Source organism: Lemur catta, chromosome 3, assembly GCF_020740605.2.
Source record: "Lemur catta isolate mLemCat1 chromosome 3, mLemCat1.pri, whole genome shotgun sequence".
Taxonomy (NCBI): domain Eukaryota; kingdom Metazoa; phylum Chordata; class Mammalia; order Primates; family Lemuridae; genus Lemur; species Lemur catta.
The window spans coordinates 102,593,886-102,615,233 of NC_059130.1; the positions used below are offsets into that span (position 1 = coordinate 102,593,886).

The 21,348-nt window shown below is 47.8% G+C and overlaps 1 protein-coding gene across 1 annotated transcript in view; it reads left to right on the top strand.

Annotated features, from left to right (window-relative positions):
• Nucleotides 1-21,348, top strand: part of CSMD2 (CUB and Sushi multiple domains 2) — a 572,570-nt gene that overhangs the window by 419,596 nt on the left and 131,626 nt on the right. The window contains 2 exon segments of the mRNA XM_045548313.1: nucleotides 12,994-13,196; nucleotides 18,580-18,771. Of these exon segments, the coding sequence (XP_045404269.1) occupies nucleotides 12,994-13,196; nucleotides 18,580-18,771 (395 nt within the window).

The following is a 21,348-nucleotide window of genomic DNA, read 5'->3' on the forward strand; positions in this document are numbered from 1 at the left end:
CAAAGATCCTACTGGGGCCAGGCCTTATTTTCCAGGGGTTCACATTCTAGTGGGGAAATAGTCAAGCAAACATGTGCCTCTAAGATAAAGTAGATGCTATAAATGCAAGCCAAGCAATGGAGCTCAGTGATGGAGGAGAGAGTTCTGCCTCGGGGTGCAGAGGCGATCTTTCCATTTTGGGGTGTAGGGGAGTAGAGGCATGAACATACGGCACATATGGGGTCTGCCCAGGAAAAGGTACTCACTAGATGTGTCTGGGGCTGGGTGTGGGGGAGAAAAGGTTGTGTGGGTAATGAGGGGTCCCTGCAGGACCCTGAAGGCCAAAATGAGAACTCTGAACAGATTTCTCAGTATAACGAGGAGCCATTGGAACATTTTAAAGACTGTAACGATGTTCAGTTCAATTGAAAAACTCGGAGAATTTACTCAGTACTGGGCATTCCGCCAGGCACTGAGGGTATAAGTATAAATAAGAAAGTCTTTTCCCTTGAAGGTCTCAGTATTATAGATAGAAATTATATCAGTTAGGGATGGCAGTAAAAAAAAAAAATGACTAAAGCTGGCTTCAACAGATGGGGGTTCATTTTTCTCCTGGAACAAGAATCTGAAGGTCCCATCCAGACCTGCCGCAGCTGCTCAGGAGGCTGTAACCCTTTCTCTTGCTCTGCTGTCCTGAGTCTCTCATCCTCATGGTCTCCTAGTCAGCTGCTGCAGGTCCAGACATCATGTCTGTGTTCCAGTCTAAAAGAAGAGGGAAGAGGAAAGGGCACCCTCTCCTAGTGAGGGTGTGTATATTTATTTGGGAAGAACACCATCCTTAGAGACATCGTCCTACATCTCATTAGTCAGAACTTGCCACGCCTGGCAGAGGGAAAATGGGAAATCAATTTTGCTTTGCTTTTAGAGTCTCAATAGCAGAGACAAATGAGAGGTTTAGAAATGGAGAACAGATCATCCAACCTACAGTGTCTGCTACCGATTCTAACGTAATGTGATAAATGCTATAGTAGAAGTATGCCCAAAACACAATAGAAAAGCGTCTGCGAAAAGAGATCATAATTCTAGGTGGCAGTTGGGGGCGGGGAGCTACAGACAAGAAGCATTATTCCAGCTGTACTTTATGGAGCAGTAGGAGTTCCCCGTGCGGAGTGGGGCTAAGGACTTCCCAGGCAAGTGAAAGAGAGGAAGGTGTGAATGAATGTACTTGCTGCTTCTGGAAGAGCTCATTGTCCAGGGTGGCAGGAAGATTGCATGGCAGCAGTGCAGAGGATAAACTAGCCGAGAAACCAGGCAGCAACCTAGCATAACTGAAGCGTCCGGGTTACATTCAGAAGAACTGAGTTGGTTGGGATTGAGGCTATCGGTCCGGGTTACATTCAGAAGAACTGAGTTGGTTGGGATTGAGGCTATCGACGGCTGGCTGCATGGAGGGGGAGGAGGAAGGGAGAGGAGATTGTCCTTTGCGGGTGTACTTTCCCTGCAGATATCTGGGACTCATGAGGCTAGAGAACTTCTTGCTCCTAGACATTCTAATCTCTGTGCCTGCTACCCATAAAGCTCATATTTAGCTAATAGCCCTTGTTTTTAAACTGCAGGGATGCTTCTTAATGATTAATGCAGAGAGTAACTGAAAACTCCATCCTTGCATGTTGGTCACCATGCAGCGGGGATTGCTGGGAGGCAGGGGGGATAGTTTTGACTAACTAGGACCCCTGCCCAGTGGAGCTTGTCTTCCTAGGAGGATGCTGGGCTGGACAAACATCTGGCTGTGCCTGAAACCCGGATTCCCCTGCTGCAGTTTCAGATCAATCACAGGCAGCAGTTCCCCACTGTGGTCAGTGTTGCCTCCCTCTAACCAGCAAATGGGCAGCCAGCCCAGAGGAGGCAGAAGGCACCGGAAGTGAAGCTTGTGTTCACAGCTCTTGCCAGGAATCGTGGCCGCAGGTTCAGCAGCTTCCAGAAGGCTTATTTGGGGGCCACAGTAGTGAGTTAAACCTTAAACAGAGAAGGTCTGTGTACTGGCACTGCAAGAGCTTACCTCCTGAAGGACCTAAACAGAGAAGCACGCACACAGTAGGGTATTCCTTTGTCAGATTTAAGGTTCCAACAAATCGGGAACTGGCCAAAAGGAACGCAGATGTTTTTTGGAGGAAAAGATGTGTATAGCCTGGTAGGTATAAATGTAGTGTTAAGAAAAGGTGGTGCTCTCTGGCAATTTACTTTTTCATGGAACACCTCTAGAAAAAGGGACACAAACTACTTCAAATTATCCATGTACAATAATCCAGCCAAGCTGCACCAGAGAGTTGAATTGGCCAGAATGCATCAACTGGAGTGCCAGTTTACAATCCCAGAAATGAATTCCAACATTAGGAGGAGAATAAACAGTTCAACCAAAAAAATGCACGTACCTTGTTGATTGACCACACTGGACCAGTATAGATCTCTCCTTCTCCCTTTGGAAAAAGTAAACAAATAAGCAAAAAATAAATTAAATAAATGTGTATCATGCCACTTAAAACATACCATTTATCAAAAAGGGAACAATTTTCCTAAAAAATAGAAAAACATTTTTTCTGAAAAAGTTTGGCTTTAATAGACCAAATAAAATTTAAATGAGTATAAATATGATATTCTCCTTTAAACATAGGAAATATAAATGATAAGTAGAAGATGGATGATGAAATGGGGAGGGGAGCCCCTGAGATAGACAGTGATGGAGGGAAGTAAGGAATGCAAAGAAATTAAATCTACAATAACAATTAAAATCCACAATAGCAGCGTTTACCTTGTAAGGAATAAAAGCAATAAAACAGTAGACAAGCTCAAGAATCTCTCCAAGACTACAGAGAAAAAGTATGAAGGTGCAGGAATAATGAAAGAAAAGTAGACAAATATGGAAGACAGAGTGCTAATTAGGCAGCAGAATTGCATAAGAACAATGAGAAAATGGAGCAGAAGGAATAATAAAATACACAAGGTTAGTGAATTCCTCTGAGAAAGGGGGGTGGGGTTTGACCATCACTAAAATATCCTTGGTGAAGTGAAAGGATTCATTGAGTTCCCTGGCAAACAATGAATTAGATAGAACTTCATGAATAGTGAAACCACTCCAAGAGGTTTGCTATTCCACGAAGTAATTCAAGGCTCCAGGGCTCGTGTGAGGTAGAAGGGAATTGGGGGAACAGACCAAGGTTACAGAAGCTCAGATGGGCCAGAGACTGCAAGGGTCCACAGATACAAGGCCCAGAGCAGAGAAGTGCTGTCGTCATACAGAGGCTTCGTTGAACAATCAGCAAAGAACCAAGGTCAAGTGGGTGAGCAGAGTGCAAAACTCAGATGTTGAGCAAAAGGTCTGCAAAAGGAGACGGCAGATTGATTTATGGGACATCCCAGACAGAGGCCCCGAGGTGATGGCACACGGGAAAAGGACGCCTAGATCTATTGTTACATTTGGAACAACTACTGACTAACCTAGGCAGAGAGAGGGAGCTGTTAGGAGCCGTGAACTGGTGCCTGCATGTTAAACGTCATATTGCAAGGTAGAGATGCCCGAGTTGGTTAAAAGAAAAAAGAATGCTGCTACACAGAAGAACAACAAAATACTAAATAAAAGATTGGGACAAATAATAGCACAAGAACACACATAAATAAAATATTGCTTTTCTTTTTTTAAAAAAAAATTAAGCGTTAAAAAAATTAAAGGGGACAGAGAATTCTTTCCTATGATAAAATGCATTGTCCACAGTAATGCTAACAGTCATGAATGTTTATGCACTAAGAAACCTAATGAGAAAACATAAAGCAAAATCTGTTAGAAATACAAGAAATTAAAAATCGTGAGAGACTTTAACACAATTCTCTTAGTCAAGTAAAAAAATTAAAAAATAGAACAAAAATGGAATTCGTTTTAGGTGATTTTACCATTTGTTTTTTTTTTTTTTCATGCTGCATATGAATTTCAGTGCTAAGTGCTTTATATGTGATTTCATTTACGATAATCCTCTTAGCGACACTGCTTGGCAGATTGATGTTACTGCCATTTTACAGACGGGTAAACAGGCTCTGCAAGGTCACCCGATTAGCTATCACAGAATTAGTATTTGAACCCAGGTCTTTCACTCCACAGTCAGTGTTTTTTATTTAAAGAAAACATTTCTTCCAAAGACAGAGACTCTGCCCCCCGCAGAGTCCCTGGCACATCACAGGGCAGGCTCTGTCCAATGACAGGTAGACTCGGAGCCCCCAGTTACAGGGAGAGAAGGCACCTGGTCCAAGGTCACCCAGCACGTGAGCAGGAAGCACAGGGCAGCAGCCTAAGTCCAGGGCACCAGTCACCACCCTAGAACATTATGCGGCTTTATCCGCCACCTGAAGCCCAGTTTCATTCTTTCACTCTTGAAAATAACTGAAGAATCTTTTTTTTTTTTTTTTTCCTCTTTTGAATACCATCTGGTCCCAGGAGAGAAGAGCCTTTGATTTTGCTCTAGACACCAGTGCTGGCTTTGGGCTTTGGGCCGTCTTCTCTGTTTTTGCTCTTTGGATAGCATGATGCTTTAATTATTATTGTCTGCTATTATGATCATGGTTTAATTGTTGGTTTGCAGCTCGGGTAGCTTAGAGGGGGGAATTTGATAAAACAAGTATTATTTTCCTATTGTCCTCTTCAATGTCACTGAGGATAATTTAAGCTGCATTCTCATTTGGGGACAGGAGTGATATCTGACCCCCCTCTCCCTGCAGCAGCTGTTCATTCGCTTTGCCATTTTCCCCTGATGTAAAGATCCACCGGCAGGACTCGTATCCGTGCACGGTCCACTGTGCCCCTGCGCTGGTGACAGTTGATGGGAAGCATCCAACGCCCTTTTGTATTCTGGGGCCCGGTCAGCAGGCAAGTGAAATCGACATGTCGAGATGTCATGGATTGCTTTCCTTCTTCATTCTTGTGTGTCTTTCTGTATCCAGTGGGTACAGAGGAACCCCCTATACGCAGGGAGGTGGGAATTATCCAAAAAATGCCCGATGTGTCCAGGTTCCCTTCAGACTGAGAGAACTGCAGACACTAATCCCAGAAGTGAGTTTTGCCAGTGGACAGCACTCAGGAGGGTTAGGGCTCTGCCGTGAGAACCGATGCCCTCCTGGCGTCTTGGATCTGGGCTCTGGTAGGAAATGTCCTGTTGCTGAAGCTGAGTGTCATGAACCTTCCACCAGCCTTTCCAGCAAAGCGTGGTGGAGTCTCGGTGGTGGGCTGGTGGGAAGAGGTGAGGGAACAAGGGCCAGGTGGGAGCACCCTTAGCTGGGGACCTGCTCTTGGAGGGTTGTGGTAGGAGGTGGGAATGGTCTAGAAACACTGTAAGGAAAAGGCGTGTGGAGCTCTGACTTGAACAGGGACATCCCCACACACCAGGGCGTCCCTGCAGTTGCAGCAGGCTGCTGTGAAGTCAGGGCCCAGCACCAGCAGAGCAAGCAGATCTCAGGGCAGCCCTGCGAGGACAGGAGAGAGAACCAGGGGCACAGTGGGGCCCAGGTACTGAGCCAGCCTCCTTCCTGGGGTTGGGCTACAGGTTATCCTGTGTGCCCAGGATGCAACCCAGACAAACCAGAAACCAGACCTAGGACACTGAGACCAAGACCCCTCCTTTAGTGGGCTCCTCCCTCACCGCCCTCAGCCCTGCCCCAGCACCATGGAAACTGGCCTCAGTGGGACCACAGGGGCCACGCCTTCCTTGCTTCTCTGCAGCTCGGACATTATTGCCACGCCCTGGGCCACGGCTCCAAGTCTCACCCAGCTGCGTCCCATGCTTGGCCTCCTACAGAGCTTGTCGTTTCTTGGGTGGCCGGTCTCTCTGTCCCACCCGTGTCCTTTCACACCCTCTTTTCCCACATTCTCTTTTCTTCTCACACTCCACCTCTTGCATCCATGCTCATCCTATTCATCTTTCAGGACTCAGCTCAGTCGCGACCTCCTCCAGGAGGCCTGGTGTCATCCCCTCAGCCCATGTGAGGGACCTTCTCAGTTCCTTTACATACGGTGTGTAGTACACATGACACCATATTTGGGACAGAAGGATGCCATATCTGCATCACTAGTGCTTGGTGTGCTCTCTGCATCTAGTGCCTACTGTTTGTTGACTGAATGTGTGACTGTCAGCACCAGTATAGGCTCAGAGAACCTACAGGGCTGCATTTAGAGAGTGTGAGACCATGGTTGCACTATCCCCAGTTTCTCCTGGGTTTAGACTCAGCAGCTGGCTGTGGCCCAGGGTCTGTGTGGCTAGATCCTATCTCTTTGGTAGTGACAGAGCAAGATACAGTTATAATATCCAAGCGCTGGATGTGGGCTGTATGGAGAGATATCAGAACTTCCAGAGAAGTAGCCAGTGTCCTCCTTCGTACATAGGATTCGTTTCAGTTGCCGCTTCCAGAGTGGCACATGCTTGGCAAGGACAGTGGGTGAGTTTGGCTGAACTATGGGGGTCCCTGAAAGCTGGTGAGCCAGTTATCCCTTCATCAGGTCGATCCAATGACATTCGCCAAGTGGTTCGTGCGGGCCAGGCCTGGTGCGGGTTCCAGAGGTGTAGAGGTGAAGGAGACATGGCACAGCAGGGAGGGGACTCAGCAAGGCAGGTGGGGCCGTGCATGACGCTGATCCAGCAGGAGCAGAGAGGGGGAGCTCACCAGGCTGGGGTGTGGGGAGGACATGGAGAGGCCTGTGGAAAAGCTGCTCACCAGATGTGGGGAGTCCTCTAAGAGCCAGAGGGTGTATTGGTCTGCTAGGGCTGCCGTAGCAAACCAAATGGCTTAAAACAACAGAAATTTGTTTTTTCACAGTTCTAGAGGTTAGATGTCCCAAATCGAGGTGTCAGTTGAGTCCTGCTTGCTCTGAGGACTCTGGGGAAGAATCTGTTTCATCTCTCTCGGTGGTGGCTTTGGTGGTGGCCAGCAATCCTTGGCACTCCTCGGGCTGTAGACATGTCACTCGATTCTCTGTCCCATCTTCACAGGGCCTTCGTCCCTGTGTCTCCTCTACGTCTCTGTGTCCAATCTTCCTCTCTTTTCTTTTATTAAGATATCAGTCATTGGATTTAGGGCCCCCCCTGATCCAGTATGACCTCATTGTTGTACTTAATTACACCTGGTCCTGTCTCCAAACAAGGTCACATTCGCAGGTACCGGGGGTTAGGACTTGAGCATATCTTTTTGGGGGGCACAATTCAACCCCGAACAGGTGGTATGGGGGGCATGGGCAGAGGTCTCTTCCAGGCAGAGGGGAGGCCCCGCAGCAAGAGAATAAGAAGGAAGTGGGTGGAGAGTGAGGAGAATGGGGGAGGGAAACCGGGGCTGTTTGTAAGAGCCGTGGTGCATCCCCCTGGGGGCTCTGACTTCCTCCCCTGGGGACAGAGGAGTGACTGGGTCAGAGGAGTGGCTCAGGAAGACGCCCTGGCCCTGGAGGGAGAGGTGGATTGGGAGGGTGGGAAGGAGGCTGGACCCAGGAGGGCCAGGTGCTCTTTTCACATTTCTGTGCACACTGGCCTCACTGGCCATGCCCTTCCTCTCCCTGTATCCTCGTGCTTTGCTTTGCTTTCTTCAAAACTGCTGCAAGGACATCTCCTCCCTGAAGCTCTCCTTGCCTCTCTGGATTAAAAGAAGCCGGTATAAAGTAAAGGCTTTTGGTACAGGACAGACATGGGTCCAATACTGGCTCTGACCCTCTTAGCAGTTTAACCCCCTCCAGTTGCCTCTGTGAATGCCTTGGAACTCCAGCTCCGCCGTAGCAAAATGGTGAAAACAGGCTCTGAACTACAGGGCTTTGTGAAGCTATTAGGCACTATACATAAAGTGGTTGGCACATAGGATATTTTCTACCAATGTTCAGCCCTCTTTTTTCTCCAGGTATTGTTTATCCCACTCTTTAGAACCTAGCGCACATATTATTATCTCTCGTGTGTCTCCTTCAATAAGCAGCAGCATCCTTCAGGGCAGACACAGAGCCTCACGCGTGTCCGCGGCTCAGTACAGAGCCTGACACACAGCACGCTTCCTCCCTCCTCCCCGGAGGCGGCCTGTTCTGTGTCCGCGGCCCAAAGAAACAAACACACGCAGACAAGCAAGGCTGCCATGGAGGGGAGACCTTTCCACCTCTTCCTTCACTTCGGCACCTCCCCACTGGGGACACAGTGGGGACGGGGCCGCAAACTGTTTTTGGTATATCAATAGCCAGAAAAAAACACAATATTCACCAGCAGGGGAGCTGCTCCGACAAACCCAAATGTCTGCTTTGGCCTGGAATTATCCCTATCGATCAGAACCTCTAGTTAGCATGTATAGACTTTGATTTCTAAAAGATGAGAAAAGTATTCCGTAAGAGTCTTAATCAATACAGTCGGTTTGGCAAAACTGAGTCTTCACGGGCTGCCATCAGGGGTTCATAGTAAAAGGGGTCGCTAGCCCGCTGGAGCAGCCCGCTCGCTAATGCCCTGTGTCCACTCTTACCCTCGCCAGCCTGTTCTCGCCCGGGCAGCAGGGGCGATCTTAAAATGAAAATCGGACCCTGTCAGATCTCCACTTAAAATCCTTCAGTGACTTCCCTTGGCTCGTAGGATCCAATCCAGACTTCCTCCTGCAGCCCTGGCTCTGCCTGCCTCCCTGGGCCCGGCTTCTGCCTCCGTGGCTCTCCTGGTGGTCACGTGCCCTGGGCTGGCTCCCTCTGGGCCTTTGCACTTGCTGCCCTTTATGCACGGAAAGCTCCCCCCAACCTCCCACCTCACCTGCTCTCCACGTGGCCGCCCCTCTTTGAGCCTGTCGTCTTGCTTAAATGCCATCTCCTCGGACAGGTCTTCCCTGGCCGCTCCGTCTAAAGTGGTTGCTCTGCCTCAGCCCTTGCCATTTCCTTCCCTGCTTTCGCCACAGCTGACAATCTTTCAGGGGCTTCGTGTCTGTGGTCGTATCGCCCATCTCCTGAAGCTCCTGGAAGATGGCACCCTGTTTGTCATCATCACTGTTATGTCCCAGCACCCAGCACAGAGGAGGGGTTTAAATAAATGGATGCATAAGAGGTTTGGGACTCGAGCCTCCTTCCTCTTGGCTGCCACGTTGTGCTTTTCTGCACTCAGAGGACCCGGCTCGCCCTCCCCTGCCCTGCACTCCTCTGCACAACGCCAGGCCTTTGACTCTATCAGATCAGCTAAGCCGAACACAATGAACTGGCATTTTTAATTCATGGTCTTGAATTCCAGGCCTTGAGCCTTTGTCGGATTCACATGTAAACTACTGGTTCTTGAGAGAGCCTCTCCTGCCCAGCCTGGCACAGCCACGGCCTCTTCCTCCTGGAGATGTGGGCGGCATCGTCAGGGGAAAGAGCAGGAAGAAGCTCTAAGGCCTGACCTGGGTTATTGTAATATAATGGTCATTCTGGCTCACTCTCTAACCAGCCCTTGACCTTGGACAAGTTTCTTACCCTCTGGGAGCCTTGGTATTCTCATTTTCAAAGATGGGACTGGCTGATGCTACCTACAAAATAAAGATGTTTGCGTGGACCCAATGGGATAATGTGAAAGTGTCTTGTACACAGTGGTTGTCATACAAACATGTTTTTTCATTTCTACTTGGTCTCCACATGCTCGTGTTTCTCAGCTTCCTGTCAGATTGGGATTTCAGTCATTCATTCATTGATCCACTCACTCGCTCATTCAGTCGTTTATCTCAGGGACTTCAGACGGTCTCTAACCTAGAAGAGGGTAAAGCCCTAACTCCCGTAGCTAATTCCGAGGCCCTCATTCTCTTCTCTCTTCTCGGTTCAGCTCTATTCTCTGTGACATCCTGACACCCCCTGAACTCAAGGATGCAGCTGCCTTTCTTCCCAGACACCTTCACCTCCTCTCTGTCCTGGGTCTTATATTACTAAACCCAAAGCAAACACACTCCTTTTCATGCCAGCCGAACTTCAAGTCTCGTTTCCTCCCTCCTTCCTTCCCTGACAGGTGCAGCCCTTGCCAACCTCCTTTTCTGAGAGCACACCAGCACAGCACAGCTCACACTTGGTCCGCTCTCATGGTGGCTCTAATTTTGCAGTACACGGAGCAACACTGAAAGCAGAGAAGAAAGGGGGCACCTTGGCATAGCAGTGAGTGTGCGTGTTTGCTCTCCTGCCTGGGGAGCTCCTCCTCCTGCTTTTGCATCGAGTGTGTGGCCCAATCCTCACACGGCTCTTGGTGTTGAGGATTCCCCACCTCTATCTACAAAAGGCTCTACCTAGGGAATCCCAGACATTCACTTGGATCCTGTTTGTAATAATAGGTGGTTGAAAATGAGGAAATGCACACACACATATATATTCAACAATAAATAACTAGAAAGTGTAACTAAAAATTAATCTTGCCCACAAAAACCATAAACTTATAGACTTCCAAAGAATGAATGATATCCACAATGTTCCTGGCTGGGGAAAATTAGCAACATAAAGACATCAATTCCGCCCAAATTAATCAATAAATGTGTACAATTCCAATTAAAATCTCAGATTTTTTTTTTCTTTTTGGAACTTGGTAACTGTAAAGTTCATCTGTAAGAGTAAATTTGGGAAATTAGCTAAGAAGTTTTGGGGGAAAAGAATGAAAGTGTGCTTGTCCTATAAGAATATTAAAATTTGAGACTATGACCTCAGTAAGCTGAGTAGCTATGTTCCTGGTACCACAAGTAGAGTCCAGGGGCAAATGAGGGGGCACTGGACCTGAGAAGAGAGTCTAGAAACAGACCCAGGGCCAAGAGGACATTTGACCCAGTGTGGAAAATGTGGATCATTTAGTCACGAGAGTGTCTTCGTCTCACAGGTATTCACACGTACCACCCACAGTGTCAGGCTGGTCCGAGGCACTGGAGCTACAACAATTTATTGGGTGGTCTCACCAGTGGTCTCACATTCATGAAGGTTATGTTCTAGTTAGGGAGAGGGAGAGTAAACCAATAGGTAAACCAAGTATAGACTGATAAATGGCAAGGAGGAAGTAAACAGATGTTCTGATAGACAAAATATGGAAGAGGCTACTTTAGATCGGTGTGGGACAATTGAGTGTCCATGTGGAAAAATAACGAAACTTAGCAACCTCAAAAAAATGAAACAATACAAGTTCTGGGAAAATTAATTAAAGTTTTGTGTTTTTAATCATTTTGGGGGTGAAGGTTTGCCCAAGCATAATGTGACATCCAGTATCCTTAAAGGAAAAGATTAACATGTATGATTACACAAAATGAATGATTTTTATACCAAAATAGACACCATTGCAAAAATTGAAGGGAAAAATGTCACCAGACACTAGGAGAAAATATTAGCAACAAATATGTTACATAAAAGAGAAATCAAAATATATGAAGATAAATAAAAGTAATAATGCATAATTAAATAGAATTTTAAAAGACCAATAACTCAATTAACATGGATGAAGGATATACAGAGATACACACCCAATAAATTTGTGTAAAGATACCCAACTTTACTAAGTTATCTAAACTCAAAACACCAGTGAGATTCCATTTTGGTGTAGCAGATGGGGGAGTATTTTAATACAGAATATATTTATAACATCATTCTATCTGACATTGGTGAGGTGAAGTTTAGAGAGAATAGTAATATTAATATTTAGTGGGAACATAAATTGATATAATCATTTGAGAGCATAATTTAGCAGTATTTATTTAATAATTTTTAAACAGATACCCTTTGCCCTCCCAAAAAATTTATTCCTACAAGTCAACTGAAACATTAACAGAAATGTGCAAAGCTACACAAAGATGGAAATGTTCCTCACAGTTTTATGTGCAATAGTGAAATATAACAGTGTCCATTTCTGCAGAAAAAAATGAAGGAAATATATGTGTCCACAATATAGTATTAAGTGAAGAAAGTTACATAAAACTATGTAAAATATAGTGTCATTTGGAGGGAACACTCTATATGTGTGAATATATATATGGTTTTGTGAAAGAGAGACTTTTTAAAATTCAGTACATCTGTACATTGTTCGCCTTTTCCTGCCTTGAGCATGTCTTATTTTTAAAATTTAAGGAGCTATTTTTAAAAAGAGATGGTGATAGATGGATTGGATCCTAGAACAGGAAAAAGACATCAGTGGAAAAACTGGTGAAACCAAAATACAGTCTGGAGTTTGGTCCCTAGTAGTACGCCGACATCGGCTTCTTAGCTGTGACGAATGTACCGTGGAAATGTAAGATGTTAGCAGTGGAAGAAATGGTGACGAGTCTGTGGGAATGCTCTGTATTATCTTTGCAACTTTTCTGTAAATCGAAATTATTCCACGTTACAAAAACTGATGAACAGAGAGAGTCGCACAGGCTGTCAACCAAGGCATCTTTGGCTGCCAGAACCTTTGGTCCCAGAAGAATTCAGGCTACTGTTGAGCTGCCTGGCTCTGAGAGCTCTGCCTGTGGCCTGCAGGCCCCCCACATGCGGAGACCCCTGCCTGGCCTCCTGGGGTGGGCAGGGATTATCTAAGGGTTTCCTTCTATGGGAAACCGAGGTACAGTCTCACCCCAGCCTTCACTGCGGCTGGGCCAGCTTCTCAGAGACCCCACAGACCTCCCTGCCCTCCAGCCCCAGTGGTTTTTTTAACTTGTATCCTTTGTCCATACCAGGCCCTGGTTTCTCCGCCTCCCCCTCCCAATCCATAATGGAAGGGTATGGGCTCAGGAGTGAGGCCTGGGGCTGCGTAGGGAGGAGGAGAGGGCTGTGGTCTGACAGTGGCAATGTAGAGTTCATAACAATAAACAACATGCACAAAGCCCATATCCCCTTGCCCTTGTCCCCATTGCTAGTGGCCCTGGTGGGAGGAGCTGGCCAGCTGGGACCCTGAGGAAGCTGCCAGGCACTGCCATCTCTTGCTTTCTGCGAGGCTTCACAGGGCGAGGGCCTCCCCTGACAGGAAGCCCCCAGAAAGCAGGGGCTGAGCCCGGTGTGACCGCTGCCTCTTCTCCGTGCAGGCTCCACTTCCTGGTGTTCGACACGGAGGAGGTCCACGACGTGCTGCGCATCTGGGACGGGCCCGTGGAGAGCGGGGTTCTGCTGAAGGAGCTGAGCGGCCCGGCCCTGCCGAAGGACCTGCACAGTACCTTCAACTCGGTCGTTCTGCAGTTCAGCACCGACTTCTTCACCAGCAAGCAGGGCTTCGCCATTCAGTTCTCAGGTCTGTGCACGCCCCCTCCAGCCCCTCTCCATGTGTCCTGCTGCACGACACCCACCTCCTCCTGGTCCCTCCTTTCCTCCATGTCTCCATCCATGAAAAGATATTTATGGAGCATCTATGTGCCTGGTACCTGGTTAGCGCTTGCTTATTCAGATATCCGTGCTGAGCCCCCTGTGGTGGGGCGGACAGGCAGGTTAACAGACACCTACGTGCAAATTGATAAGTGTCCAGGGGGAGACACATGGGCTGTAATGGTCCCCTTGGGGCATCAAGTAAGACAGAAAGTGTTTAGGCTGGGTGTGGCGGCTCAGGCCTGTAATCCTAGCACTCTGGGAGGCCGAGGCGGGAGGATTGCTTGAGCTCAGGAGTTTGAGACCAGCCTGAGCAAGAGCAAGACCCCGTCTCTACTGAAAATAGAAACATTAGCCAGGTGTCATGGTGTGTCCCTATAGCCCCAGCTACTTGGGAGGCTGAGGCAGGAGAATTGCTTGAGCCCAGGAGTTTGAGGTTGCTGTGAGCTATGATGATGCCACTGCGCTCTACTGGGGGTGAGAGAGCAAGACTCTATCTCAAAAAAAAAAAAAGGAAAGAAAAGAAAAAAAGTATTTGACAGCGGGAATAGTGATCTATGACACGGAAAGGTGCCATTGAGTTGGACTTTGGAGGGTTTGTGCACCCCTATTAAGTGGAAAACAGAAAAGGGGCATCCTACGAACAAAGAACATGTGAACAAGTGCAGAAGCAGGAATGTGGGTTCCAGAAGGGCAGGGTTGTTCCTTGTGGCTGAGACACAGGGAGCGTGGAGGGATGCAGGCGATGCCAGCGGCCAGTGTTTGGGGCATGATTATGAAAGAGCTGATACAACGTGCAGCACGCTTGGGTTCTTAGTTTGGTGCAGGTCTCAGAGAGGACTGGAAGCCACACCTGAGTGATCTAAATTCAAGTAATTATGCGCTGCAATAGCCAATTTGGAGGAGCGTGACAACGAGCTGCCCAGAATGGGCACTGCTCATGCATCCCATTCCTGGACTTAGATAACGTATGTGACTGGTCCTGCCTCTCCCGGGCCTGCATCGTCTCATCTCCTCTGAAGTGAGTCTCCCTTTACTCCTCTCCCTGAGCAGGTGCCTCCGCCTTGGTCTCTGCTTGTGTTTATTATACAGCAGCTGTCTTCATTACCATCTCCTTACTCCACTGTGGGGGGCAGTTTCCATGGTGATTCCAGAGCAAGTCTCTGTGGCACCTGTGCCATGGCTTTGCCCCAACACTCCCTCCCGGTTGGTGTAGCAACGAAGGGTGGCTGGGCCGTGTCCCTGGCACTGCTGCGGCTGTGACAGGGTTGTAGATCCCACTTCTAGCTCTCTTATGCATCTGTCTTCTCCGTGGAGATGAGCATTTAGCAGCATGGGGAGCAGATGAGGGTCTCCGGGATCACATGCATTTATACTTATTAGCTTGTCCATTTAACACTCGTTCAAGCTTCCAGCCTAGCATTTCCAATCTATTCCCAGGAGTTCCGTGGAATATTAATTCATATGGCAGGAAAAAGAAGTTTGCATGATCAAGTAGTGTCGGGAAGGAGCTCAGCTTGAGCAGACCTAAAGAGACTATCTGTAGTGTGGGACTCCAAGAACATTTGCCGTGCTGACGCATATAAACTCACAAGGTGTCTGGGAGGTCACAATTTCCAAACATATTTGATCATGGGTAACTTTTTTAGAGGCCATCTCAAGAGACTAGCATGTCCTGGAGCAAACTTTGGAAATTGCTGGGATAACCGCTGAAAGGGTCTCCCAGCAGTGAAGAGGGTAGAATACTGAAGAGACTGCTCGGTCCACTCTCTGGGGAAAGGCGTGTTATGAATAATTAAGGCCAGAAATACATTTTCTCCAACTGAGGGTATGGCTTTAAGGCAAAAAAAGCCTATAATTGTACTGACAAATTCCCCCGCAGGTTTGCATTGTCTGACCTTCGCTGCATCCTGAGTGTAGCCACGTGGGACAGAGTCTCTGGGCGCTGTCCTGTGCTGGGCTCAGGCTGCCTTCTCATGTACTGCCAGGCTCTTAGAAGTCCTCTTCATCCTTCAAGGTCCATCTCCGATGCCACTGCGTCCTGATCTCCGCATTCAGAATATATGGCTGTAGCCCGTGGCACCCCAGCACTTCACTTCCATGTCTTCAGCACAGTGTCAAAACCAGGCATTCCGCCTTGTCTTGATGCTGGCCACCTACTTGCCATCCCACCCAAAGCTCTTAGAGGGTTAGGGCTATGCCACACCTCCCGGACTCTCCTATAGTGTATGTATGCAGCAGGTGCTCACTCATTGCTTAGTGAACAAAGGGGCACATGCAGCTATGAACACATGAATGGGTGGTTTTCTCTTACATGAGGGTTTCCTTGGGCAAGCTGCCCTGAGCGTTGCTCAGGCCCATGCCTGAGAGTGGTGTGGTCAAAGCTACCTAGCCAGGGCTCCAGAAAGGCCATGACATCCAGGCCCAGTGTTCTGGGCATAACCGAGGCTTGGGAAAGGTCACCTTCTCTGTTGCTGTCATCAGTTAGCAAATACCAGGACTACTCTAGGGAAGAGAGAATGGCTCACCCCATGTTAACTTTCCAGTGTGTGTTTGACAGGGGATTGTACAGAAATGCCAGGGACGATTAGTGCAGGCTTGGCTTTATTAAGTAAACATGACTGTGTAACATCTAACATCCTGTCTGCACCACGTGGATCCAGCCTTTCCCCGGTGTTTTGCCAAGCAGCTCAAATTCAGGAGCATTAAAGAGAGAAAGTGAGAACAAAAAAAAGGTGAGCGGGAAGCATAATCCCAGCCATCTATTGAGTGGGTGCCACGCCAAGCTCACCACGACATCAGCTCTTATAATTTTCACAAAAACTGTAAGGCATGGGCACCATTACTAATCCATGTTGCAGATGTGGGCTCCGAAGTTTCTCATACAAGGTCATCAAGTTAATAAGTCACAGTGCCTGCATAAAAATTCATGCGTCTGGTTCCCAAACCCAGGCTCTTCATCAGTGTACTCTATCGCCTCCCGTATAAATAGTCTTCCCGAGTATGGTCAGAGCAGTGAGATATTTTTATTCTAGGGAATCATTTACATGTGTACAGTGTACTGTAAAGCTAGAGCTGAGAGCTGAGTCTGTTTTTAATTGAGAAGGAAAAAGATTGATGCTTATTTGACTTTATAAATAAATTCAGTAAGTGTCAGACAGTGATGATTTGTTCATTCATTCATTTATTCAACAAATATTTACTGAGCACTATTGTGTGTGCTGAGTTCCGTCCCAAGCCCTGGGGATACAGTTGGGAGCAATACAGCCAAAGACTCTGTTCTCACAGAGACACACAAGTGATATACAACAAAGAGGCAAACAAACAAATTAGCAAGATTATTACAGATTTTGCTGTGAAAAGAACAAAATAGGATAATAAGATAACATTGGTGGAAGGGGATTAAGGGATAAGCCCAGAAGAAGGTGATCAAAGGGTCTTGTCTGAGGAGGTGACATTGGAACTGAAAACTTAATGACAAGATGGAGTTGACGTAAGATGATCTGCAGCAAGCTCATTCCAGGCAGAAGGACCGGCATGTGCAAAGGCCCTGCGGGCAGGAAGGGAAGGGGGAACTGAGTGTGTTGTGTTGGAAGATTTTACAAATGTGGCTGCAGTATAGTGATAGCAGATTGTTGATGGTGTTAATGATTAGAGCTGGAGAAAAGCACAGGCTACGTTTTTAAATGTGATGTCAAAAGAGGGGAGCTTAAGATAGGGTACCGTATACCAGGTTTGGCAGACATTTTCTGTAAAAGACTAGACGGTAAATATTTCAGGCTTTATGGGCCATACGGTCTCTGTCATAACAACTCAACTCTCTCATCATAGCATGAAAGCTATGATAATGTATAAACTAATGGGTGTGCCTGTATTCCAATAAAACTTTATTTACAAGGACAGGCATGGGGCCAGACTTGGCTGTGGGCCATAGTTTGCCATATACTGCCAAATACTGCTGTTATTGAGTATAAGGTGTTAAATACTGTGTCCAGACTCACACACAATCCTAGATGCTATAATTAGTGACATCATTGTATACAGTTGCCCAAGGCTGGTGCTTCTCAAACTTTTCCACTGAAGTCGTCCTAATAGCAGAAGAGAATGGGTGCATAATCCCCAGGGAGTCTGGGGGTGTAGCAAGCACAAAATCCCTCTGAGGCTTCATGTTTTTGCTTAGAAATTAATGTGAATTTTGCATTCTACTCCAAAATAAATTCTTTTGTTTTCATGTAAAAGTAACTTTTCCTGAAATTTCTGAGAAAACTGACACTCCAAGCAAATGAGCATTATTTATCCTGTAGTTTCCAGAACCTTCTGCCGCTGGTCTACTGACCACAGTCTATGAGGGATGGCATAGCTGGGAACCAGGCCCTGCTGTCGGCCCTGGGCTGTGGAGGCAGCCGGGGTTGTTACAGCTGCCTCGGAATCCTTTGTCTGGACTTACTCTTGCACCGTTTCCTCTGGTGTGTTTTCTCATGCTGCATTTTTTTCATTCATTTTCTCACTCAGTCTTTTTCCATTTATTCCTTCTTCTTATCATACATTCAGCATTTGCTTATAAAATACCTGCTCTGTGTTAGACTAGGTTAGGTACTAGACAACAAACATCTCCCAAATTCCTGAGTATTTTGGATTTTTAATGCACCTCAGCTATTTATGTTTGTTTTGAACTCTGCTCTGCCACTTGCTACAAACATCTGATTTTTCTTTGAACATGGTTTCAGCCTGGTGGATCCTTGGTTGTTTGCCATTCTGAGAGAGAGCATGGTCATCGGCTGACTTCAGTAACTCCCTGCGACTTCACTACCACTGCCCAGCGCTCAGGCAGGCCAACGCTCAAACTCCTTTGCAAACCCTTCCAATCGAATGGTTTAGGCTTAATTATCTTGTCCCTCCCTCATACTGATCACACTTAGTTCCATTAGGCAAAATTGCAACATTTTGTCTATGTAACAATGCTTAGAGTATTAGATCCAACAGAACTCAATTCTGCAACCGTAACAGTGCAATCGTGCTTAACCCATAGTATCTCATGACAGGTGGATGCCAGTAATGGTGAAGGTACTGATAGAATGGTGATGGCAGTGAGAGTGACAGTGTGTGATCACAGTGGTGGTGGAGGCAGTGACAATAACAGGAGTGAGAGTCATGGCAGTGCTGCCACATCCAGCACCAATGGTGCGGAGGTGATGGTGGTCGGTCTCGGCAGTGGCACTGGGGACAGTGGTCAGCAAGGATGATGAGCTGGAAGCTTCTTATCCAGCGAACCCTCAGGCAACTCCACTCCCCCTTCTGTTTTCTTGCCACAGTGTCCACAGCAACGTCCTGCAATGACCCTGGTGTCCCGCAGAATGGGAGCCGGAGTGGTGACAGTTGGGAAGCTGGTGACTCAACGGTGTTCCAGTGTGACCCTGGCTATACCCTGCAGGGAAGTGCAGAGATCAGCTGTGTGAAGATCGAGAACAGGTTCTTCTGGCAGCCCAGCCCGCCAACGTGCATCGGTACAAAGCAGCTGCAGGGCACACGCTGCCCTCTTGGCCCGCGGTTGTGTGCTCTGGCCCCCTCCACAGAAGGGGCGGCTGCATCTTGAGCCTGGGGGCCAGGAGAATTGGAATGGATGAAAGTCCTAGAAACCTAAAGTTTACCCTTCTCTGCATGCATGTGTGCCCACACTCACTCCCCTTCACACACTCACACTCTGCACACACACCACTACGGATCCTTCACTTGCTAAAATGGTCCCAGAGACTGCCATGCCAAGCAGGTCTGTCCCTTTCTCTCTGAGACAATGGGTCACCTTAGGTAGTGAGGGTCAGCAGGCTCCAAAATGGTTCTCTACTACCTGAAGCACTAGCAGGACACCCACAGGGCTGGGATGTAAAGAAAAGGACCTCACTCTTCCCATTCTCAAGGAAATTAGTGGTTACCTGGGTTCTGGTTCTTCAGATCTAGCCTCAGTCTTAAAATCTCCCCATTTGACAGATGAAGGAACGGAGGCCCTGGGACTTGTCCAAGGTCATGTTGCTTGTGAGGGGTGGGTCCTGCATAATCCTGCCTTCTCACTACTTGAGACAGGGAGAGGGGCCCAGGAAAGAAAGAGAAATAGAAACAAGAATGTCCAGGTGCTCATTTCCACATGGCTCTTCTGCTCAGGTGAAATAACGAATGCATTTATCTCCCGTGTCAACGCTGGATGTTAGAAGAGAGCCGACCGTCACTGAGCCCTTACTGTGTGCCTGCCCCATACTTATGCTGGGCTTTTACTTAAGTGACCTCATTTAACTTTCTCGGCCAGCTCTCTGAAATTAGCACCATTTCCTCATTTACAATTGAGGAAACTGAAACTTAGACAAATTTGGATATCTTGCCCCAAATCTCAGAGCTAGGATATGGCAGAGCCAAGATTCACACCCACGCCAGCCTGAATGCAAAGCCTCTCATCTTCCTACCTCCCACGCCACCCCCCGCTGGGGACGGGTGCCAGGGACTTCCTTCTGCGCTGGCCCACACCCCTCTCACGCAGGCTGGATGGGAGGCTCTGTCCAGGCGTCTGAGGACTGGTCTTTGCCAGCAGTAACTGTGAGACACTAACTCCTGCTCCTCAGGGAGAATTAGGGGTCACCTAGATATGTGGGACAACAGCGTGGTGAGCGTACAGGGACAGGAGGTTGACACCTGGGTTCCAGAACCAGCTCAGCTCTTAGCAATGGATTGTGCTGTACAGGAAAGAGCACGGGATATTGAAGTAGACAGAGCCAGGTTTAGCTTCTCCCTCTGCCATTCACGCATTCAGTGGCCTTGGGAAAATCGCTTCAACTCTCTGAGCCTGAATTTCATCTGTGAGGGTAAATGCACTTCCCTTATGTCATTGCGGGGGAGGATACACCTAACCTTCATCTCAAGAAACACTAACTTCCCTCCCTCCTTCCTCCCTTCCCTTCTTTGTTTCCTTCCTGTGAGTTTTTGGACTCACTTCCCTTTCGTACGCCAGAACTCCATCTGGGCAAGGGAATTCTGAGGCCCCCCCAAATCCAGCATGCTGCACGGCTGCAATGCCTTAGATATTTTGCAGAAAAGCAGGTCCTGAGACAAGACTGTCCCAGGTGGAGAAGGAGGGCTGCACTGTGCTAGGCTGATGAGAGCAATACGTGTGCAGTACGCAGGGCAGAGAGGTTAATTCAGCTTTCAGTGCCCATTCTTCTACGCTCGGCTTTGGGAAATGTTCCTTGGGCAACAAAATAAATGCCTTTGCCTCTTCTCTCAAACAAACTGGAAATCCCAGCGACAAGCTTCTAATTTCCAGCTCCCTGGGCATTCTGCCATGAGGGGTCTAGCTGGCCTTGATAACCCTTCATTATAGGGAGGAGACAAATATTTACTGAGTGTCTCCCCAGGCTAGGCAGTGGGCTAGACGGGGAGCTACAGTCCCACAATTGAAATCACCACGTGGTCCGTTTAGAGCTCAGGATTCCAACCACCTGGATTCACATCTGGCTTCACCACAACAGTCTGTGTGGCCTTAAACAAAGTACTTAACGTCCCTGTGCCTTAGTTTCCTCGCCAGTAAGATAGAGAAAATAGTAACACTCACCTTGTACAGTTGTTTTGAGGATTAAAAAAGAAAATATTGCAAAGCACTTAGAACCGTGCCTGGTTCGTAGTCAACACTGTGCATGTTTAGAAGCCATTGTCATCATTCTTCTTTTATTTTATAGATGAGGCAATGGAGGCTCAGACAGGTGGATTGCTTGCCCAAACGTGCACAGCCAGTGGGTGGCTTGTCAGAATTTGAACCCAGGACTGTGCAACTTTCAAATCAATGCCCTTTTCCCAACTGTCTGCCTCAGCCCAGCCTGCCCACTTCTTGGCCCTGTGAAAGGATTAGCAGTGTGTGCCTGCTCCCGTCGGGGCAGCAAGGCTTAGTAAGCTCAGCCGGACACCTCAAGCAGCCCTGAGCGGCAGGAGCCCAGGAATCCATCCAGGGCCCCGGGGCACAGCTGGCAGGGGCAGTGCAGCTCATGCTGGGGTCCTGAGTGGGAAGCAGGTGCCTGGTGGCAGGAGCCACTGGGAGAGCTGTG